At 37.6% G+C, this 24,846-nt stretch overlaps 1 protein-coding gene across 1 annotated transcript in view; it reads left to right on the top strand.

The window, feature by feature from the left end:
• Nucleotides 1-16,853, top strand: part of LOC122062938 — a 30,297-nt gene extending 13,444 nt beyond the window's left edge. Inside the window, 16 exon segments of the mRNA XM_042626603.1 lie at nucleotides 7,799-7,865; nucleotides 7,991-8,053; nucleotides 8,241-8,408; nucleotides 8,529-8,622; nucleotides 8,704-8,783; nucleotides 8,903-8,978; nucleotides 11,073-11,116; nucleotides 11,326-11,393; nucleotides 12,155-12,240; nucleotides 12,356-12,513; nucleotides 12,633-13,581; nucleotides 13,584-13,958; nucleotides 14,039-14,313; nucleotides 15,373-15,579; nucleotides 15,720-15,876; nucleotides 16,323-16,853. Of these exon segments, the coding sequence (XP_042482537.1) occupies nucleotides 7,799-7,865; nucleotides 7,991-8,053; nucleotides 8,241-8,408; nucleotides 8,529-8,622; nucleotides 8,704-8,783; nucleotides 8,903-8,978; nucleotides 11,073-11,116; nucleotides 11,326-11,393; nucleotides 12,155-12,240; nucleotides 12,356-12,513; nucleotides 12,633-13,581; nucleotides 13,584-13,958; nucleotides 14,039-14,313; nucleotides 15,373-15,579; nucleotides 15,720-15,876; nucleotides 16,323-16,627 (3,172 nt within the window). The 3' untranslated portion in view covers nucleotides 16,628-16,853.
• Nucleotides 16,854-24,846: the final 7,993 nt, after the last annotated feature.

The raw sequence follows: 24,846 nt of genomic DNA, 5'->3' as shown, positions 1-24,846 counted from the left end.
ACTTATACCTGGGGTTTAAATAGTATGTTGAAATTTGACAAAAAATATTATTGTCAATGACTCAATGTTAACATTAATGCATTTATACATTAAAATAATGTCTTCAGTTCAGATTACCAGGCTTATGCAATGGATGCTTGAGCTGGCGCTCTCAATGTTCTTCTATTATGTTCACAAATTTCTTACTTTCACTTGGATTGGCAGCATAGACATGTTCTTTCATCATTTTTATAGCAACATACAAGCTTGGCAAGGTGGGCTTGAAAGTAGAATCCACCATATTCAACATGCCACAATTGGTGACAATTATCTCATCTGATGAAATTGTTCTTGTGCTGCCCTACCATCAAGTGATCATGCTTCTTTCCACCCAAACCACTACTCAGATGCAAACATGGATCAAAGAACGACTTTCTTCGACTAAAAACTCTTGAGTACAACATAGTTTGTGGCAAATCTTGTGAGATCGGGCCTGACCAAGCCCCCCCGTACTTCTCCCTCACTAGGTTCAATGATAACCCATGATTATATACAAATGTGCTCACTTGCCTTGCCGTCTCAACCACAGTCTTCACCATTTTGAGTTTCCCCATGTCTTTCAGCATCAGATCAATGCAATGTGCTACGTAAGGAGTCCAAAAGAGTTGGAATCTGCTATTGTTCAGCATTTTCTGACTAGCCTTTTTGTAGTTCCTTTTGTTGTGCGTCACAATTTGAACAACGTTCTCTATCCCAACTTCTTCCACAATCTCCTTCAACAGCTTGCAGATGTATTTTGCATATTTTGTTTCCTAGGATGCATCAACAGATTTCAGAAAAATTGTCCTACCATCACAATAAACTGTAAAGTTGATGATGGACTTTCTCGTGGGTCTTGTCCAACCATCACACTTTATGTTGACCCTGTAGCTCTCCTATAATACCTTCAATTCATCTTTTATGTTTTTAACTCTTTTTTCTCTTGTGTCAAATGTACATTCATCACCTTGTATGCAGTGGGCCCCTTTATCCTCAGTCCGGCCTCAACAAGCATTAGCTGGTAATAGGGACCTTTAGTGGTGTTTGTTGGGATGCTATGATTTAACTTCCACTTTGATACAGCCTCTCCAACATAAGCCTTCATATTAGTCCCCATCCCCTTTATCTTATGTTGCTTGCTGCTGTACCTACGGAGATCCTATTGTAGAACCGGATTCATTCGAGGTGGTACCACTGGAGGTGGAGGTGGGGCAGCCCTTGGACTTTGTGTTCTCTTAAATGGCAAGGGAAGCTGTGAAGATCAACTAACTCCTGTTCTAGATGGACTTGTTGCTCCTTTGGTCTCTCTATGTCTGTCCTCCTCAGGAAGAGTTTGTCGGCTTAACGCTTGCCCCCGCCGCTAATTTCTAGCCTCTTCCTTTGTCTGTATATCGTCAGGCACATATATCGGGTCATCACTGTCATCATCACTATCATCATCGTAATGTTGCATAGGAGCATATTCCTCAAATTCCACCCACCAAAGCTATGGGCTTAGCAATATAATTAGGCACTTCATTGCATGTAGCCACATCTGAGCAATTTCCAACCAAATGTTGCTCAAGTCTTGTGGCTCCGCCACCCATAATCTTCTTGTGACAGTAGTTACATTCAATTTTCCTTTTATCGCCTTCAATCGGTACTCCGTGTTTCCATGCAATCTCTTCATCATCACGACTTCTATCATGTCTCCTACCTCCTCTCCCTTTTCTCCCACCTTCCTCGTCGCCTTCTCTGTCAACCATTATATATAACCTTAATACTAATGCATAGAAAAAAGAATATCATTATTAACTTACAAACATCATATGAGACCACTAAAAGTATATGGTAGCTGCTTATATTTTTTTTCTTACATAAAAAATATTTTTTAATTAATTTTGGAAAATAATCTAGTGACATAATACAACAAGGGTTAATCTGTTTGTCACTTTGGGCCGGTTAAGTTGTAACCTTTCTCTTATATCATCCTTAGATTGCCATTGCCTTTTGCTTTAGTAGGATTAAAATGTCATTTTATTTGGAATGTATAGCTAACCAAACATTAAAAAGCACAGTCCTTTAGGGTAGTAAAGTCATATGGCAAGTATTTTTCGAGGTTGGACAAAGGAGATAATCCGACCGATTTTTCGGTGGCCGTCTTGACATCGGCATAGGTGAATGTGGTTCTCGTTGACCAGAGTGAATTATTGTGTCATGGCATTCCTTTGAGACTTTTGTCAGAAATGTTGCGGATGGCTCTATAGGAGTCTTGAAGAGGATGAGACACAAATGATGAAACCCCACCTACTCGAGGTGAGAGCTAAGGACAGCCACGACATGTTTGTTCCACTTGCGTTCTCACTTCTCAGCGACCAGGTTAGTAATAAGATGAGGAAATTGCAAGGAGTGAAGAAACCTCTTGAAATGAGGACTATGAAATAGTGACACAATATGTTTGGATTTTTTGCAGTTAATGCGAAATATAAGGACTCAGTGGGTTGAATCATATTCCATGTCGATGCTTTGCTTTTCTTGGCTATATTAGATTCTCACACCAAACCTAAATCAGATGAAGAATTTAAAGAATTATTTGGGATTTTTAGCGGTAGTTCCATTTTAAATTAACCGGATGAAAGTGGCGGGTCAAACCTGCAATCATTAAAACCTGGAGATAATTGTGCTAGCTGCAATGGCATTGTTTTCTCCTCAATGGAGCTGTGCAAAGGAGACGGTTTGTAGCTGATCAACATCACCCGATAATCCCATGGCTCATTACTCTTTTTGCCTCTCAACCTTGAGGATGAAGGATTTCATGTTTATGTTGAGTACTTGAGGTAACTCACCATCTCTCCCACTCTCAGTCTCTCTCCCTCTTATCTAGTACCATAGTTTTTAAGGCGGTAAGGCGATGGAAGCGTTTGAGGGTCTTTCGGAGTGCCTTAGTGATAAAGCGGGCATAAAGCGTCGCCTTATCAACTAAAGCGTTCTTGTGTAATTTTTTTTTATAAAACCAATGTATTTGGCTCAAATCGTAGTTGAATCCTATTACTCATATGTTAAATAAATATTAAAGGTTCATATTCATACCAATGTAAGATATTCATCAAGAAAACAAATCAATAAAGTGAATAAACTAAGTTCATCTTTATCATCAATATTCAATCATCAATCATCAATCGTCAATCATCATAACATATTAACATATATTATAAATACATAATTATGAAACAAAATTATAAATATAAAGAAAAGAAGACATAAAAAATACAAGTATTTATTATACTTATCTCTATGATGCCAAAATGAGTGCCTAAGCCCTAAGGTCATCCACTATATTTCTACTCCTGTGAAAGAAGAATGAAGCTCACCGTTGCCGGAGCAACATGGTCACCTGGATCAGTGGTTCTTCTTTGTACCTTGATTCCTTCTCAAAGCCCTTTCGAAACCCTTGACAAAATCCAAACCCTGTTTGTGAATCGGGTTTTTGTTTTGTTTGTTTTGGTCATTTTTTGTGGAGTAAAGCTGATCTTATACATCTCAAGTGTTAACAAAACCATACACCTACCAATAAAAAATCTATATTTGGAATCTTCATCAAGTAATTTTAAAATGTGTTAAAAAAAAAAAAACCCCATAAGGCGCCACTTCAATAAGGCGGAGCATTGCCTTACCATCTCTAGACTGCATCAGTGCCAAGGCGCTGCTAAGGCGTCACCTTACCAACGCCTTAAAAACTATGTCTGGTACTGTTATTGTTCGCTCTGTTTTCCATTTTGCTTTGTGAAATGCAACACAGGTCCATCGGATCAAGAGTCATGTTGCATCGAAGGACCGTTGGCGATGAGAGTAATCGTTTCATCATTGCTCCATCGCCGGAGTTCTAAACGGGAGAGATTGAAAGAGAAGAAGAGGGAAGATCTGGTTGATTGACATGTGTAATGCCTTTTCTACCCTTTAAACCAAAAGTTCATAGGCATTTAAACTAGTTATACTAATATATTTGAAATTACATCATTTACCCATATGTTAAAACCGAAACCAGTTATATTGAGGGGCATTTGAAGTCCGGTTACAAGTTCTGTTTCTAACATGCTTGGTTACAAATAGACGAACCCATACAACAAAATCAAATATGGTATAACTTAACAAGCATCATGTATACGTCAAAATACTTCAAAATTAATCTCATTATTTTTCTTTATTTTTTCAAATCAAAACAAAATATTTTTCCCTTTTTTCATTTTTTTTTAATTATTAATCTATTTGTCATATGTTTTGAAAATAAAAAATAAATATTTACCGGCTAGAAAACAATTTTGATCCGATAGAATCGTAGATCGGCCAATGGTGACTAACATATATATAATTGAGTTCCATCTAAGCTATATTAACCATCATTTTATGTTGATGAAAAATATATTTTCTAAACCAGGAAAATAAAATAATTATTTATGAACAAAAAATAATTTTGACACCGTGAGGTGATAGATCGGCTTCTAGTGTCTAACATATGAAAAATCTATCCCTAACCAACATGTATATATGTTATTATTTAAAAAAAAATAGTTTGGGGAAAGTAGTTTACCTTTCCAAGGCTTGGAAGTGTGTAGATCTTCAACTTGGAGTGATTTTCAAAGGTTAGAGGTGATGATGTGGGAAAAAAAGTCTTGCACTGATTTTGTACTTGTACAGGCAAGAGCAGCCGAAATGGGTCGAGACAGTTAAGTTGAAGTCGAAATTTCGACCCTAACTCACGAGATGATGGTATTTATAACATGTGCTTGTAACATTTCGGTATCTTGCTGAAATGTTATATGAAATTTCAGCGAGATGCTGAAATTTCGACGACTGAAACTGTATACTTATTTCATTTCATAGGTGGTCTCGTTTCGGGGGAAAAAGAACCCGAAATTACTGAGATTTAGGAGGTATATAGGCGAGATTTCGAACCATGCTTTGGATAGAGCCTATTGGAGGGCTAGGATCCATGTAGCCGACTCCATTTAGCTGAGATTCTCCTATCTTGTTGGGCTGTTACCTCTTTCCTTCTACTCTCACCTTTCATCTCTCTTCTTTCTACTATCATCCTTCTTATCACATCCCTCACTATTTTTTAACGTATTTATGTAGCTGACCCCATTAAGTTGGGATAAGGCTGAGTATGTGGTTGTTGTAAAAATATTTTTTTAAAGTTAGTTTAGTAATAATTTATTTAATTAGTAAACAAAAATGAATTCAAAAACATCGCATCGTTAATCAATTTTGATTGTAAATGGATTTCTAATAATTTCAGTAATTTTCTTGCTTTTCAAATCATAAAAGAATATTTTTCATAATTATTTTCATTTTTTTAAAAATTTCAGAAAATATGTAACTAATTTTAAAAAATAAAAAACAGAAAAACCGACATCGGCACGCCTTAGATCGGCCAATGGTGTCCAACATATATTAAATTGAACACCAAACATCAAATATTAACCTTATTTTTTCATATATATGTTGTAGGAGTGGTGCGGGTTCAAGTCCTGGGAACCAGCCTCTCTGTAAAGGGGGTAAGGCTGTCTACCTATATACCCTCCTGGAACCCTGCTTAAGTGTGAGAAGCCTTTGTGCATTGGGTAACGGCCTTTATGTTGTAGGAAAGTGTATTTTAAAACATAAAATTAAAAAAATAATTTAACATGCAAAAAAGAATTTCGAAACCATGAATACGTAGATCAGGTCATTCTACCTAACATATAAAAAATTGAAAGCATTCTACTATATATACAAGTACTGAAGTACATTGTAATAACAAAATGGGGTTTACCTTTTTGCTCCAAGTACCCTTCCTTAGGTAGATTTGCTTTGGTTGTGTAAGATTCAAATTTAGAATCAAAGATTGAGGGGAAAAAATGCAATTTCTTGGTTGATTCCCATTGTTTCCAAAGTCCTACAGTCAAATGTGGGAGAGAGGAGTCGAAATATGCGAAATGGGCCTGTTTTCCACGAAACAAGCCCTTTTATTAAGGACTGGACAGACAAAAATGGTCGAACCATTCGATTTGGTCAAAATTTTGATCCTTTCAGTCGATATGGTTCAAAATCCTGGAATTTTGCTTAGTACCCTTACATTTCATATTGGGCATGGTCGACCACAACATGTGGGACCCCACCCTCACAAGTTTCCCACCCCTTTTTATCTGTCAAACAGGGGCCATAGTGTTGATATGGAAGTATGGAACAACTCTGTGGATCTTGGATACAAACCAGCTTAGTTGATAAGACAAATCTTAAAATTTTTAGGATGATTGTAAATGTAATGTAGAACCAGTCCCCAACTAGGAAACTAGGGACTAATTCCATTGTAGGATCTTTTAATTCACCAATTTCCAGCATTAAATGAAGGATTGTATTTGACTACTGGAGCTTGAAGTTTAACTGAAGAAAATTCCAATCAATGGATGCCGCAGTCTGTTCTTATGTCCCCAAATCAGATCTTGATGTAAATAGCTCAGGGTATCCGTATCATTCTAAGAACCAACAGCAGCAATAAGGTGTAGAAAAGTATCTCGGTATCCTCTATTGGATGCTTGATATAGGTGAATAAAAATAGAAATTGGAAATAAAGATCACAGAGAAGAAAGGAAGAAGGGGATAGGGGACCATCTCAGTCCAGGGTCTCTCACCCACAGCCTCTCACCAATGGCGTCTCACCATTCTCTTTCACGGAGCAAAGCACAAAAACTGTTTCTTTCTCAATCTCATTGGCTATTCTGTCCAGCCAATGATTATAAGTAAATACTTATGATATTTAATTGGTTACAGAAATATAATAAAACCAATTACAAAGTAAATCTAATCCCAGCTAATTATCTGACAAAAAAAGAGACCTAAAAATAGAAACTATTGGACTACTAATAAACCCCTACGCAAGAAACTATAATTCAGCGAATTATAGGATGATTGCAAGCTGTCATAACCCTCTAAAGGCTTCTCCACGCAATGTCCATGGGGCCCACCAAAATTTGAAGAATTCCTTCTCTTAGACAGGCTTTAGATGGCTAATCTTTGGCAGAAGTCGATTCTGGAAATCTCTCTTCAAATAAGGTTGGTCAATATGGCCAATCAGTTCCCAAAAAGAAAGCTGGTCGATCCTTCTTATGTAGGCTGAATATGGGCTTGACATGCTGGACGATATCCTCTTCAAATCTGGAAATATTCTGGCTCAAAATCTATTCAAATCTGAAGATAATCTTCCAGAATATATGCTGGACGTTAATTGTCCTTGACCAGGATTAATCTAAATAATTAATCCTCCAATTAAGCTAACCGATAACTAATTTTTTGGGAGAGTTCAATGGCTAATGGGCCAAAATCGAACTGGATTATTAAGCCCAAAATATGGGCCAAGTTTGGACCAAATTTAGAACCCAATCGAATGCCCAATCTGAGGTCTTGGACTGCATCGAAGTGGTTATTGGTTTTGGGTTTTATTCGAAGAAAGCACACTTTTTGTGTGTGTTTGTGTTCCCAATGCCTAGGAAAACCCAATTAAGGTCATTGTGCGACAAAATTCCTAATGCTGAGAGTATAAGCATCCTGGACTGCTCTAATTTATATAAAACAATCCCAAAGAGAACCTTCTCTGTCCTGTGAAGGTTTCACTATGTTGAATGTTATGATAACTTGAACACGTTAGTTTACGGAAGCTTTCACCAAGTAAGTTGTATCTTCATTATAGAATTGCAGTGCTCTTTTGTCATAATGAAAGTTTACTGAAGCTTTCACTAATTACTTGTTCTTGTTCTCTGATCAGGGCATCACCTCTGGCATCTATCACAATTCGCAAACTTTTGCTGTATACAACAGATGAAAATTGGAAGGTATTTTCTTTGATAGCTTATGATTGTTATTTATTTTCTTTGATAGCTTCATGATTGTTTATTTGATGAATTATCACCTATGCTTGTGAAGATTGAATTTAACTTGTACTATTTCTTGGTAACAGGTCGTTAATCTTAAAGATGCCAGGGATTTTTCCAATAACAAAAAGTTCATTTATGTCTTCAAAGTAATTATGCTAGCCTGTACTTCTCATTGGTATCCTAATTTTCTTATTTAAACTACCATTAGCTACTCATTAGAATTTCATTTATGAATGTTTTTGTGTTTTAACTTGTGGGATTTTTTCTTTTGGATGAAAAGATCTTCAATTGTTCACTTAAAAATGATGATGCTGGTCTGTTCTCTGTCACCAGAAACTGGAATGGGAGTCATTGTCAGTCGATCTTCTGCCTCACCCTGATATGTTTACTGATGCTCATACATACTCCAGTAATGGAGTGAGTAGACGAGATGACGATGGTGCAAAGAGGATGTTTTTTGGTGGTGAAAGGTTTCTTGAAGGGATATCTGGAGAGGCATATGTAATGAACTTGGCTCTTCGATTTAATTATTGGGAAACTCTGTTGTGGGTTTGCTACAGAGTATTGCATAAATTTATGTGGGAGATGCCATTCTGAATGTTTACTTGTAATCATGATCAGATCACAGTTCAAAGAACACAACTAAACAGCCCATTAGGGCTTGAGGTTCAATTGCATATTACAGAAGCCATTTGTCCTGCTTTAAGTGAACCAGGTAAGAAAACATGGCATATATGTTCCCATTGTTTGAGTGCCATGAATACATGATTCTAATTTGATGCAATGGAAGGAGTAGGACTTCGTGCTTTGTTGCGCTTCATGACTGGATTATATGTATGTTTAAATAGAGGAGATCTGGACCCAAAGGCACAACAGGTGTGTTTCCTTTATTGTTACTTTTTGGTAAATTTCAAGGGAAAAAATTACTTGCGAAGCATTATGCTGGCTTCATTTAATGCAAAATCTGTTGAGCATTTCTTTATTGATGCTTGCAGCGGTGTACAGAGGCAGCTGGGCGTTCTCTTGTTTCTATTGTTATAGACCATATATTTCTCTGCATAAAAGATGCAGGTGAGTTGCTTATGTCAAACATGCAACTGATTCTCGAGCTGTCCTCAATAGTTTGCTTGCATAGCTTTGGGAGTATTTTTTTTTTATGAATAAAAGATTCATTAACAAGAGAGAATAAAGAATATACAAGGGAAACAGGGGGGAAGGGAGAGGCTAACAACCAGCCAAGAAAAGGGGAACAAGCCCAACACCGGGGGGGGGGGGGGGGGTGGATGCAGATAAGTCACTTAAAGGGCTTATTTTATTAGAAATAAGCCTTGGGTTAGGTTATGTAGGTGTTGGGCCTTGATCCCATGGGTTTCTTTGTAATAGGCCACTTTAATGGGCCTAAAATATGAGTAAAAAGTAGGAAAAGGAGATTTAATTTATTAGTTTTGTTAAAGTCCTGTTTTGAGTTTATTTTCTTTGTTATTTTAGTTTCCTGTTCAGTTTATGTTTCCCTATTAGTTAAGGATTAGGTTAGGCATTTCCTTTTAGTATTTGAGTCCGTTTTGAGTTTTGTATATAAGTTTGCAAGGGGCTACAACATTGTACACGTATTTGATTGAATGAAATTTCTTTTACTATTTGCAAAGATTTTCTTGAGATTGGTTGTGTTCATCAACTGGGATAGTTGAGGATGAGAGACTCAGTCTGAGGTAGCCATTCCCATGCCTCCCCCTTTCTTCAGAAGCCGAAGGTCACATTAGTCTTTTTCTATTCTTTGTTTTACAAGTAGTTATTTACTTTTGTTCTCATCTTTCATCCTCTTGTTCCTGCTGCTGTCAAGTAAGTATTATTCTTAATTTTATTCAGCTAGAACCCTAGTTTTTAAAGCTTGGATGTCACATATTTTTTCGGATTAAGCAATTCAACCACCCGATTGTATTCAACTTTTGACCAGACCTTCTACAACAACAACAAACATAACCTTATCCTTTGACCAGACCTTCTATTTCATTAAAATAGGATCTGAGTCAAATCTAAGACAATTCTAATGGTCAGATCTGAATACATTTTGTAATTTTCAATTCTGTCCCTGCCTCCATTAGAGCTGCTTTTTAGTTCATTCCACATCTGAAGTCAAATCTGTTTTTATCTCCTATTAAGGCTACTGATATTGGATTGATTTACGTATGAAACCAGTGACCTAGTTTCTGTGATAAATTTCTGTTTTACTCCTTCCCTAGAGTTGTCAGAATTCCTTCATAATCTTGAATTGCATTCTCTGTTTTCGATCCTATTTGGTACTGTTTTATTCCTTTAAATCAGTACCACATCAGAGAGACTAACCACAAGCCAAGAAAAGAGGAACACAACCATCATGCCAGGGGATGGGGGGGGGGTTGGGGAGGGTGGTGGGACAACAAGATGGAGGGGGGAAGACCCCTAGGACACAACAATAAGCCTATACCTTGGGGAGCCCCTTACATTGTGGGGGGTGGAGAGAGACAAGTTTAGAGCTAACATCAAAATAGATGGCATTCCAAATCTTATCAAAGGATCGAAATTTGGACGCACATCTACAAAGATTCCACTCCATCCAGATATGATTGATCCTGGCACAAAAGGCTGGCTTGCCTCCGCAGATATGGAGGGAGTAACTGTTTTATTTATATGTATACATGCCTAGTAAAGTTTCTTATTTTGCTGGTTTTATCTTGTTGGCTCAATCATTCTGAACTAATTTATTTGTTTGATAGACAAGTTGGGTCCCTGCAAGAAACTATTATAAGAAGAAAAGCATAAACTTTATGGAGAGGGTCGTTTAAGCAAGTAGGGTACCCTACACCCTCTCACATTGATTTGTTTAATCATTATTTCTCTCAATTAAAAGAATTAATATAATAATTCATGCAAGGAGGCGTAGTGCACGTCTTAGGCTCCGAGGGCCTTTTCCCAAATGTTTTTTCCCTTAAAAAATTATTATACATTCTTTTAATTACAACTTCTATCATCTTCAATAATAATGCGGTTGAACTTTGTCTCATTATGAAAATAATTGTTTCTGTCCTGAATCATGAAAGGGCACCAAAAATAAACTCCTGGTATCATTCATTTATTTGTAAATATTATCTCAAGATAGGAATTCTGACAAATTTTATTTATCTGCAGAATTCCAGCTTGAGATTTTGATGCAATCGCTCCTCTTTTCTCGGGTATGCATCCATGAAGTGACCATATTTCTGAAGATATAGAAAAGAAAGAAGCCGAGGCATTATGCTAATGGCAATATAGATCCTGTTTACTTGGGATCTGCAGGGCCTTTCCTTTTCCATATAGTCCATGTCCATGTATTTTTCCCTAGTCTTAACTTTGTTTTACTATGTGCTCCGACTCTTCATGCTTTGCTGTACTATTCTGGCAGGCAAGTGTATCAGATGGAGGAAATACCAAGAACTTATCCCATATTATGGTTGGTGGACTGTTTTTGAGGTACAATTTTTCTTTCTATATGCTGATGGCTTCTTTAATTGAAATATTTCCACATGCTCATGGTTTTAAGTATCCTTAAAATATCCTTCGATACTAATTGATATGTATCGTATCTTTAAGGCACCGATACGATACATAATATAAATTTAGTATTATTACATTTAAGAAACCTCATCCTTTTATTTAATCAATTGGATGCACTTAGGTTGTTGTACTTTGTTCTCCTTTTTTATACGTAGTATATTTTACATGTACTTATTTATAGCATTTTATGTCTCAAAATTGTATTTTACCTATCCTAAGCATTGCTCCACATGGTTCTTGATTATTTCCATACATTGTCTTCAGAGTATCTTGTGTCTCCACGATACGATACGATACATCTCTTAAAATCACCCTTCCAATACATTACCCAATTCCGATTCTTTAAACCTTGATATGCTCACAGTCCAGTTTGTGTTTTGACCATAAATCAAATTATGGTGCTTGTAATTGTGGGCCGTTGAGTCCTGTGATTTGAAATTCTAAGAACATTTGCGTGTGGAATTTTTTTATTCAATGCTGCATTATGTACTAGCTCTGTCCTACTTAAGCATTGATAATCGTTCCTAAAGTATCCAGAATTAGATATCTGCATTAATGCTTACAGTGTCTGGAGTGTTTGAAAGCTAATTTAGTTGTCTGCCGAAAAAAATTTCTAGCTTTTTTTAAAGTTATGATGGCATGTAATGGAGTTCAATTTTTGAGTGCTTGGAATGCAGGGATACCATTTCTCATCCTCCCCGTACCTTAGTGCAGCCATTTATGCATGCTGTTCCAGAAGATCCTCCATTTATTCCCAAGTTTGGTATATCTTAATTCTTGATTAAGAATTCATTACCCTGAGTTATATATGCTGAGAAATGATAAAGAACTCATTACATTTAAATTTGATGTCTTTCTTTATCTTTTTGTTTGTGCAGCTGTGGATTTTTGCCCTCCCATCTATCCTTTAGGAAACCAGTGGTGGCAATTGTTTGAAAATGTTCCTCTGATTTGCCTACATACCCTTCAGATCAAACCCTCACCAGCTCCTCCATCTTTTACTTCACAAACAGTGATCATGTGCCAGCCCCTTATGGTATATTAAGATTATTATTTTCATCAGAAGTTCATTCCTAGTTCATACCATTCAATTTTTTTTTCTCTCTTTTTTAAAATTCTGGTTTGATTTTTTCTTGGTTTTTAAATTTTGGTCAGATTAATCTTCATGAGGAATCCTGTTTGAGGATTGCCTCGTTCTTAGCTGATGGTATTGTGGTCAATCCCGGCACTGTTTTACTACCGGATTTCTCTGTTAATTCTCTTGAATTTACTCTCAGAGAATTAGATCTCACTGTTCCTTTGGATTCTGGGAAGTCTGAGAATTGTGATGTTGACGGAAGCAATGGATTGCAGACACCTTTCAATGGAGCAAGGCTTCATATTGAGAACTTGTTCTTCACAGAATCTCCTAAGGTAAAGCTCCGGCTTCTGAACCTGGAAAAAGATCCTGCTTGCTTCTGTCTCTGGGATGATCAGCCAATAGATGCCAGCCAGAAGAAATGGATGATTCGAACTTCACACGTCAGCCTGTCTCTTGAAACCTGCTGTGGCTTACCAGCAGATCAAAGTTCCTTTGATCAGTCTCCAAGCCTGTGGAGATGTGTTGAACTGCATGATGCTTGTATTGAAGCAGCTGTGGCAACAGCTGATGGGAGTCCTTTAATAACTGTTCCTCCACCAGGAGGTGTTGTTAGAATTGGAGTTTTTTTCCAACAATACTTGTCCAATACCTCGATTGAGCAGCTGTTCTTTATTCTAGATCTGTATGCGTACTTCGGTAGAGTTGGTGAGAAGATAGCAAAAGTTGGAAAGAAGTCAAAGAATAACAGAAAGAAAAATAAAGGGGAAGCCTTGGGTGGAATGCTGATGGAAAGGATCCCCAGTGATACAGCTGTGAGTTTAACTGTGAAGGATCTCCAGCTTAGATTTTTAGAATCTTCCTCTCTAGATCTGCAAGGAATGACTTTGGTTCAGTTCCTTGGGGACAATCTGTTTATCAAAGTTACACATCAAACCCTAGGCGGTGCCATTGCACTTTCATCCGGCGTTATTTGGCAGGGTATTCGGGTTGATTGTGTGGATGCAGAGAGAAATCTGACCCATGCTTTGAACATGGGAAACTGGTGTCTGGGAATGGGAACCGAAAACTCAGAACCGTGTTTTGGATTGATAAAAGAAGCAAGCATCAGCCAAATGGCCTTGCCACATCAGCTCCATTTTTGGATATAAACATGGTGCATGTGATGCCGTATAATGTTCAAGACATGGAGTGTCATAGTTTGAATTTGTCTGTGAAGGTTGCCAGTGTACGCCTTGGTGGTGGAATGAACTACACTGAAGCTTTGCTGCATCGTTTTGGTATACTTGGGCCTGATGGCGGTCCTGGTGATGGGCTTTCTAAAGGTTTGAAAAATTTATCTGCCGGACCATTGTCAAAGCTTTTCAGAGCATCGCCTCTTATTGAGGATGATCAGGAAGAGGGTATGGGACAATTTCTTGTTTAATTAATGGATTGCCTTTCTTCATGCAGTTCTCTTATTTTTATTAATTCGTTATTTCAGATGAAAATTCTAAGGATGAAGTACATGGGAGTTTATTGGACATTGGAAAGCCGGATGATGTGGACATATCTATACAATTGAAGGACTGGTTGTTTGCTCTTGAAGGTGCCCAGGAGATGGCAGAAAGGTGGTGGTTTTGCAATGATGTTGGCAGAGAAGAGAGGTGCTGGCACACAACTTTCCATAGTTTGCAAGTGAAAGCAAAAAGTAGTCCAAAACAGAATAGCGGAGGAGAATCAGATAGGTTACAAAAATATCCAGTGGAAATGGTCATGGTAAGCAACTGCTTCAGTTCATGTTTTTTCCTGGCCAAATTGTGCATGAACCGAAGGTTTCCATATCTCTGAAGGAAAATGCTATTGGTAATCATTGGGACAAATTAAAGTAATCCTGATTGAGATATATTTATTTTGTTTGTTATTTGAGGTCACTGTGGAAAAGGAAATAAATTTTGAGGGCAACTATGCCTAGGCAGCATCATTCCCCCATCCATCCAGATCTGTCTCGACTCTTGAGCCTTCTTTTCCTGTAGCATTCCCTCAATGCAATACAATCCTTCTCATGCCCCTTGCACTCGTAAAATCATATGATTGCCACCCAATTACTGATTGACAATGGTTTCAACAGTATTTTTCATACATGCCGTACTGGTTATTTATTTCTTCCATATTTTAACATGTGCTTAGCCGCTTATGTGACTATCTATTAAAAAGAAAAATTATGTGCTTAATGCAACCTAAATTTCTTAGAACATATCTACCCCCAGACCTTTTTCCCCTAACCAGCCACATCAAGCAACCACTCCACTTTTGTTAGTACTAATGCACTTTCCTCCTATACTATTTATCGAACATTCTATTGGAGCTATAAAGAAAGTAAAATTACCACCTTGTGGTAATTAGCATACATATATTCCAACCCGGAGACTTTACAAAACAACATCACATCATCTTGTTTATGATGGTTTTGATAATGTTTTAATTGTGAATACTCATCGTCTTGATATTTGTTAGAACAAGGGTTCAGTGGGAAAAATTCTATTTGAAGCGTAGGCTTTGCAAGCCCATTGTTTCCAGACCCCTCCTTTGCTCTCAAAAAGAAATTAGCCTTTATGATCTAACTGAAATGCATCTTTTTGAAATTGATCCTGAATTCATGATAGAAAGGAGTATTTAGGAGTAACACCCATAGTTACTGCAGTTATACTATTACTGAATTTCAGTAACACTGATTTCAACAGCAGTAAAAGTTTTAATTTTCCCCATAGTTGATATTGCTTGTGAATTGCACTTCTATATTTATCATCTAATCTTTGCTTGTGAGAGGGCATGCAGGTTGGTGTGGAGGGCTTGCAGGCCTTGAAGCCCCAAGCCAGAAAAGAGATCTTTCAAACTGGTGTCTCATCCGGTGGGACTAAGATAACTGTTGGGAAAAGTGGAGGAGTGGATCTTGAAATCCGCATGGTGATCTCTGAGGAAAATGAGAACATTGAACTGGCTCCATGGATGGTGGAAAACGTGAAGTTTTCTGTTAAACAGCCGGTATTGAGACACATCCTTCTATTTGTTCTTTTTTGTTGAGATTGAAAAGAAATGAGCATTCCTTTCTGGTCCCTTCTTTCTTTCTATTAATGAAGTCTCTTGGACTTCTCTGTCTATTCTAATGAGTTACTGTTCTGAAGATTGAGGCAGTTGCAACCAAGGAGGAGCTGCAACATTTAGCCTCTCTGTGCAAGTCTGAAATTGATTCTATGGGTCGAATAGCTGCTGGAATTCTGCGGGTGCTTAAACTTGAAGGATCTATTGGTCAGGCAGCCCTAGATCAGCTTAGCAACCTTGGTAATCATATCTAAACTCATATCAGTACTAACTTTTGAATCAAGAAAACATAAAAAACCAAAAAAAGCTACATACTACTGCCGGAAGATTTTTTTTTCCCTACAGTTTTTTTTTGGGGGGGTGGGGGTGGCGGTGGTGGAATTAACACACATAATGCAAACTACAACGATAAAATAGGTAAGTGATAGCACAACCTCCCAAGAGGAAATCAGTTAAAATGAACTAGCCCAACATTTGTTTTCCTGTTGCCATTAACATTTGGATTTTTTTCCTTTTCATACATTTTTATATCTGTGGTACAAGCCTACCGCCTCTCTCCACTGTCCTAATTTGATCACCTTGTGTCCAGATTAATGTTCTTTTGGCATGAGGGAATTGGTTATGACTATACATCTTTGCATGCTTCTTTGGTTCCCTTTCCTCCTGATGGGATTTGCAACTTGCAGGAAGCGAGGGCTTAGAGAAGATCTTCACTCCCGAAAAGCTCAGCTGGGGAAGTAGTCCTGGCAGTCTTGCATTCAACCAGTTTCCAAATGTGATAGGTGATAACCCATATCAGGGTTTGGAATCAACTGTTGCTTCACTTGAGACAGCAATCTTGGATTCACAGGCCAAATGCGCAGCCCTCATTGCTGAATTTCGTAGTCCTGAAATTTCCTTACAACAGAGAAATCTTTCAGATATTAAACAAATCAATGAGCAGCTTGAAAGCATGCAGGCTTTGTTGACGCAGTTAAGAATTCAACTTTAAGTAGCTTTTAGTTGTCTGCAGCTGTGACATTGTTGGACTACTTTTCCAGCCACAGATTTTGCCATTCTTTCTTGTATATACAAAATATAGATTTAAAAAGAAAAATACAGGTAGAGTTTGTATCAGTCAAAATATTTCTGGAAAGGCAGAAATAAAATTGTATTATATAACCCTCTGAAAATCTTGTAGCAGAAAATTATGGTTCCTCATTGGGGGTTGATTACTAGTATGGGTGTCAAATTGGACCGGAACCGAAATCGAACTGGACTCTGAACCAAATAAATTTGTGTCCAATTCAGTTCTGGAATATAGTATCCCGAATCAGTTTGGATTTTCTGATTCCGGTTCCTATCAGTTATTGGGATACTAATATAACAACGTGGGAATATAAAAAAAACAGTTGGCTGAAATGGGGGTTTTGCTCGGGGCTAAGAAGCCAAGGGGTGAGAACTCCAAATTCTTTACTTAATTAACTGCTTTTGTTGGAATTTGAGGGGCATGAGTGCTCCTGAAAAACAAAGAAATTTTAGAAGAATGGTGATTGATGGTAATATTAAGCTGATTGTATTGATCGAAATAAGATTAAGGAGGAAAAAGTGAGCTCGTTGCTGCAAAATACAAAGAAAAATTGGAAGTATTCAAAACTGTGACCAGGGTATGACTGCAAGGATTTGCGCTGGGTGGGATCAAAGTTAAATCAAAGTTGAGGAAATTAGAAGGGTATGACTGCGGGGATTTGCATTGGGTGGGATCAAAATTTCATCAAAGTTGAGGAAATTAGAAGTTCAGATCAATTGATTCATATGAAAGTTAATATTGTGGGAACCACCACTATGTTTTTTAGTACTGCAATATATGCTTTAAATTCATTAGATGGTAGGCGGGGTTTATGGAGGATTTTGGTGGAGCTCCTATCCGGCAAGATGCTATAGATGACTATAATGCATTCTTGTTTGATGCAGAGATTCTAGATTTGAAGTGGAAAGAAGAATATTACATCTGGAGCAATTGTCAAGGGGGTCTAATAGAATTTGTTGCAAGCTTGATTGAGTTCTTGTGAATAATGCATGGATGGATAAGCTAAAAATATTCAGAAGCTTGTTTTCTTTGTCTCGGAATTTTAGACCACAGTCCATTATTTTGTCTATTTTGGAGGAAAAAAATGCTGGCCCTAAACCATTTAGATTCTTTCATGTTTGGACCACTCCCATAGGTGTGAAGTTGTTAAGAAGGGTTGGAATTTGCCGGTTTATAAATTTGATTCGGATGCTCAGATTTGTCCCTTAGCTTAAAATTTGGAAGATGTATTTGAAGCTGTTAAGGGTGCTGAAATAGAATTACAGCAGGTTCATTTACCTTATAGAAACGTTTTGTTAAGGAAAAGGAAGCAAAGAAGAAGCTAGGAGCCGCTTTGAATGTGGAAGAGAAATTTTTTAAAAGAAAAAGCAAGGGTTAAATGGCTTCGGTTAGGAGATGGAAACAAGAAGCGTTTTCATAAGGCATCGAATTGCAGACAAAATGGAAACCATATTCTGAAGGTCAAATGACCCGATAGTACTGTTGGGGAGAATATTAGGATGATTAAAGAGGCAGTTATTTCCTTCTAGAAAAGTCTCTTTGGAACTAATTTGATTGATAAGGGTTCATGTTCCAACAATGTTCCCTCAAGAGGGGTTTTATCCTATGATCAATAAGAGGGATTGAAGAAAAGTGTGACTTTAGAGCCACATTTGATCCTATGATCATCTGTTCTAGGACCATATGGTTTCAAAGCCAGATTCTACAAGTAGTCTTGGGGTGTAGTAGGTGAAGATTTGACTACTGTTGTAGGCTTCTTCTTCTTCATTTTTTTTAAGTATTCTTGTATGCCTCATTTAATTAGTGCCACTTTCATTAATCTCATTCCAAAGAGTGGTGACGTATCTTCTTTTGGTGGACACCGCCCTATAGCTTTGTGTAATCTCATTTACAAAATTATCACTTAAGTCATCTCCAAGAGATTGAAAAAAGTTGTTGGAAGTGTAGTGAGTGAGAATCAGTCAGTTTTTATCAAAGGTAGATCAATTGTTGAAAATATTTTAGTTTGCCATGATATTGTTAGATAAATTGATCAGAAAGTTGCCTCCCCCACAACTGTTCCTAAGGTGGATTTACATAAAACTTATGATTCATTGAGCAGGAAGTTCTTGTTTGAGGCGATGGAAAAAATGGGTTTTCCAGACAAATTTCTTGGTTGGGTCAAGGCTTTTGTTAGCACTTGTATGTTTTCAGCCCTCATCAATGGGAGCCCATCTGATTACTTCTCTAGTGAACGGGGTATTAGATAGGGTGACTCTCTATCACCTTATCTCTTTACTTTGGCATTGAGGTATTTTCAAGTATGATGATAAATTTGGAGATTGATGGATAGACCTAGGTGCAAGGACACTCACCTCTCTCACTTCATTTTCGCGGATGACCTAATGATCTTTATTAAGGCCATCCGCGATTAAGTTACAGCTAGTTTGGGAGCTTTAAAATAGTTGCTTCCTTCTATGGTTTTCATCTCAATAAAGCTAAGTCCTCTATTATTTTAGGGGACCTTACCCAAACTACTAGACTGTAACTATTGGAATTGACGGGTTTCACTGACACTAAGTTACCTATTAGGTATCTTGGTGTCCCTCTTATTTTAGAAAAATCATCTCGGGTGCACTATGCTCTTAATCTTGATTTGGTGAGGCGGAAGCTAGAAGGATGTAAAACTAGATTTTTATACTATGCCAATCATCACAAACTCCTCTCCTCAATGCTATAGGGAAGTCACATCTTTTGGTTTGGAATTTTTGCTTTACCAGGAAAGCTCATCTCCAAGCTAGAATCCATCTTCTCAAATTTTCTATCGTTGAGTCCATCTCTTGAGAAGAAAATGCATCTTATTTCATAGGATGCTATTTGCAAGTCAAAGTAGGAAGGAGGCCTAGGATAAAGTGCATCAAGGATATGAAGGTGGCCAGCATTATGAAGCAAGTGTGGTGGATAGCTGCTAAAAATGGTCTTTGGATCAAATGGGTGTATAATAGGTATTTGAAACAAGATTCAATTTGGACAGTAAAGATCACTAAAAGTGTTCATGGGTCTAGAGGAAAATTTTGAAGTATAGGGATAAGGTTGAGCCTTATAGTCAATAGTTCATTAGAGATGGTAGCTCAACTTATCTTTGGTTGGATAAGTGGCATTCTTTCGGAGTACAAATTAAGAGAATCGGGAGCAGGATACGCTATGATGCAGGTTTTGATCGTCATGCCATGGTGAAGGATATTTTGAAGGATGATGACTAGTACACTGGTCTCCTTTCTTCTTTGGATTTTACAGAAGGCTGTAAAGAATTAGCGAACTTAAAGAAACTCCGTCATGCTAATAATGTTTTGGTGGTTTGGATAGGTAACTCTTTTGGTCTACTAAATTTGCTTAGAATATTGTTAGAGGTACCTCAAGGAAGGTGGGTTGGTGTAATTCGATATGATGTACTAATAATATACCTAGACATTCATTCACTTTATGGAGATGCCTTGTTGATGTTTTACCTACTTAGGAGCAACTAATTCATAGAAAAACACAGGTTTAGCCTCATTGCATATTTTGTTGGGATGGCCTTGAAAGTCGCAACCACTTATTTTTTTTAATGTAATTTTACATCTATAGTATGGAAGATATTTACTTCCTTTGCTTACATGATGGAAGTGGATGCTACTATTTGGGTCCATTATTATTTTTGGAGGTGATGATCAGATTTGGGTAATAGAAAAATTAGCTCTCTGTACTATAGTACAACATTTGTGAATAGAAAGGAATTAGATGATCTTTAGAAACAAAACTAGAACAAAATTCTAGATTGTGATTGCCATGAAGGATGATATCCTTGCTAGGTGCTCTACTATTCCACTTTTGGAGTTCATAGTACAAGAAATCAGATGTTGGTAGACAATTAGGAGCTACAAATCAGATGGTGCACTTTCTGATGACAAAGCTTCATATGGTGGGATGATTCTGGGATAAAAGAAGCAACCCTATCCTTGCTTATGCAGGTTTTAGTGAGGAGCTATTCGTCCTTGCCATGAAGTTGCTTGCTATTCAAAGAGGGATTTGTTTATGTATTAACGAAGGCTTCCTAGAGGTGTTTATCAGGTCTGATTCCATATTGGCATTTGATATTCTCAATGGTAAGATATGTGGACCTTGGAATATACAAGTCTTTAGAATCAGAATTTTGCATCTTTGATCCATGCTTAGGCATGGGTGTCAATTATGAGCCCGCACCGGTAGGCTCGACCAAGCCCGACATATTTACGGCCCGACCTAGACCGGCCCAATTAATAAATGTGTCGGGCTTGAGCCCGACCGAACATACATGTTTATATGCTTGACTTGAACCGGTTCATTGTAGCCCAACCTAGTCCGACCCCCATTAATATAACATAAAATTCCTATTTTGCCACTACTAATAAGGAATAAATTAAGCTTTCTTACCCTTTGCTTTGTAATATGATTTGACTTAATTAAACTTTATTTTGTAAGTTGTAAAGGTCATAATCTTTTTTTTTTATTTGTAAGAACAACCATAATCTCATATCATTTCTTTCTTTCTTTTTTTTTTTTTTTTTTTTAATAAAAGATTTGCCAAACATATTTCTGGTCATTCAACCCACTTAAGAAAAGAATTTTAGGATAGGCATGTTTAAAGCCTGTTTAGACTTAAATAGGTCCGTAGCCTGGTTAAGGCCCGGTTAAGACCCATTTAAGGAAGCCCGACATCGATCGGTCCGATTATAAACCATACCATGCCCCCAAAGCTAGGCTCGATTTTGAGGAAGATCCACAAAATCTTGATTTCAACCATTAGAGAGAGAAAACTAAAGGAAATCTTATAGCTGCTGCTGGCCTTAATGCTTGCTACTATAACAGGGATCGAAGGTCCCTCTTGTAGCTTGGAACAACCTCTGAAGATGCCTTGTTGATCAGATAACAGAAAAGGGAAAAGAAGGAGATTGACCCCTCTCCTATTGGAACTAGGATTGCTTAATCGATTCAGGATTTCTGAAACTTTTGGGCATAATCAATACAATAACAGTAGCAACAAATAATAGATGATTGATGGTGACCGAATATAAGATTAAAAGAGAGAAGAAATAAGATAAAGTGGGGTAGGAGTGGCTATCTCGGTCAAGGCTTCTCACCCACAACTATCTCAGTTGTTCTAAGCAAATCTCTGCATATTTATTCAAATCTAAAAATTAGGTTTATATAAGCTCCTCTATATATAGAGGGTAGGACATTCCTATTTACAATCATACTACGATTAGGAATAATAAACCTATGTGGAAAATAAATAAAGTCCTAAGACAATTTGGACTGGACATACCACTTAATTAAATCGATAGGCCCAATAGGCCTCTACTTAATTAAAATAAACTAATTAAATATCCCCTAGCCGATGGGCCCAATGGGCCCTTATTTATAATTAATGACTTTGCCACTCAAGTGGACTAAATAGGGGTCTGATTGGCCTTTTTGGTTGGACCCTTCTTCCTCTCATATCTCCTTCCCTAATGTGCATCTACATCAGCTGCCCCTTTCTTAGATTCATTCAACTCCAATAAAAGGGTAAGGGACATGTAGTACTCACAGAGATCTGTGTCAAGGCATCGAAAGTTGTCAGCATGGATCCAAATACAATCTTCTCGTGGCTATCCTTTCCACTTGATATGGAAGGAGTAGTACCCTTTGCCTCCACGAACTGTGGTGAACTTGTTGTCGAGAACATCTTCAATGATATCATCTTTGGGGTTTGCAAATTGAAGAAGCTTTAGGGTGTATTTAATGTCACCTTCATCAAAATGGTGTCCCAAGTGTATCATCAGATCAGTTATATTGAAGACATTGTTGATCTTCAGAGTAGGAGAGAGCTCTAGCATGTAAGTATTAGGGCCAATGCGCTTCAAGACCTTATAGGGACCCATGTTCCAAGGATGGAGCTTGTGCATTGTACCAGGAGGAAACCTTTCAGGTGGAATTCGAACCATTACCATATCACCAGGCTGAAATTCTATGTAGTGGCGATGACTATTAGCAATTGCTTGATATTCGTCATTGCTAGCAACAATGCAACATCAGCATGTACCTCCGTGATGTGTCTAAGAAACTCATCTACTTCAACGCTAATGTGGGCCAAAGGTGGCGAAGGTACTAAGTCAACCAATCGTTGTGGCTGCAGTCCAAGAACAATTTCGAATGGTGCATGATCAGTGGTACGGTTAACAGACCTATTATAAGCAAATTCTATAATGTCTAGTATAGACGGTCAAGTCTTTTCACAGTCACGGACTAGACAACGAAGTAAGTTTCCAAGACTTCTATTCACCACTTCAGTCTGTCCGTCTGTTTGAGGATGGAATGCTATGGAGAACTTGAGTTTAGTATTTGTTTTCAGCCATAGTGTCTTCCAAAAATAACTCATGAACTTGACATCCTTATCTGAAACAATTGTCTGTGGCAAACCATGTATTCACACTATCTTTTTGAAAAAGAGTTTGGTTAAGTGACTTGTATCAAGAGTCTTCTTGCACGGGATAAAGTGTGCCATCTTGGAGAAATGATCCACTACCACAAATATAGAATCATACATTTCCCATGTAGGGGGTAAGCCTAGGAAAAAGTCCATGCTTATATCTTGCCAAGGTGCATGTGGAACGGGCAGCGGTGTGTATAATCCTACATTCTTCTTTTCTCCTTTAGCAAGTTGACAAGTGCGGCATATTTGTATCACATATTGTACATCCTTTAAGAGTTGAGGCCAAAAGTAGTCTTTTATCATAGAGTATGTTTTGTCCTTGCCAAAGTGTCCACCCATTCCTACTCCATGTAGTTCTCGAATCAAGTGATGTTTCAAATAGGTGTTTGGGATGTAGAGGCGAGTGCCCTTGAAAAGACACCCATCAGGTATAGCAAATTTATCATCCCATCCTCCTCTTTGTAGGTTGTTGAATAATTCTAAAAAATCAGCATCACTAATGTACTCCTCTTTGATATGTTCCACTCCTGCACTTTGTACTGTGAAGGTATTCATCATCATCACATTTTGACTAAGTGCATCAGTCACTTGATTCTCTTTTCCAGCTTTGTACTTGAGAGCAAATACATATCCTTGCAAGTATGAGATCCATTTAGTGTGCCGATCGCTAATAGTCTTTTGTGAGTGCAAGTATTTGAGTGATTCATGATCCGAATAGAGTACGAAGTCTTTTCCAATGAAGTAATGCCTCAAATGCTTAAGAATTTGAACAACGGCATAGAGTTCTAAGTCATAAGTAGAATACCTTCTTTTTGCATCATTTAACTTTTCACTATAGAAGACAATCGGATGACCCTCTTGCATAAGCACTCCTCCTATCCCAACATGGGATGCATTAGTAGCCTTTTCAAATATAAGATCAAAATTGGGTAGTCTAAGCATAGGTGCTTCTGTCATTTTTTGTTTGATCAAGTTGAAAGCTTTAGTGGTTGCCAGAGTCAATTAAAATGGAACTTGTCCACCTTTTGTGCATTCTGTAATTGGGGCTACAATGGCGCTGAAATTCCAGATGAATCATTGGATAGAATGAGGCAAGACCATGAAAGCTATAAATCTTGGTCAAGGTTTTTGGGATAGGCAAATCAACTATTCTTTTTACCTTCTCAGGATCAGCTTTTACGCCTTGTGAAGACATAATAAAGCCAAGGAAGATAACCCTGGGCACTATAAAGGAACACTTCTTCAAGTTGATGTACAACTTTTCTGCCCGTAGTGCTCTCATGACACGTCTTAGATGCTCCAGGTGATTATTTTGTACTTTGTTGTATATGAGTATGTCATCAAAGTATACCATAAGAAATTTTCCGATGAAGGGTCTTAGTACATATGTCATCACCCTCATGAAAGTGCTAGGTGCATTGGTGATACCGAAAGGCATAACTTTCCACTCATATAGGTCTTCTTTTGTTTTAAAGGTTATTTTCCATTCATCCGCTTGACGAATTCAAATTTTATGGTAGCCACTCCATAGATCAATCTTTGAAAAGATGGAGGCTTCTGTCAACATGTCAAGCATATCATCCAAACTAGGAATAGGAAATCTATACTTTACCGAGATTTTGTTAATAGCACAGCTATCAATGCATATACGTCATGATCCATCTTTCTT

The sequence above is a fragment of the Macadamia integrifolia genome, chromosome 2 (assembly GCF_013358625.1).
Source record: "Macadamia integrifolia cultivar HAES 741 chromosome 2, SCU_Mint_v3, whole genome shotgun sequence".
NCBI lineage: Eukaryota > Viridiplantae > Streptophyta > Magnoliopsida > Proteales > Proteaceae > Macadamia > Macadamia integrifolia.
This window is presented reverse-complemented; position numbering and strand designations above follow the sequence as displayed.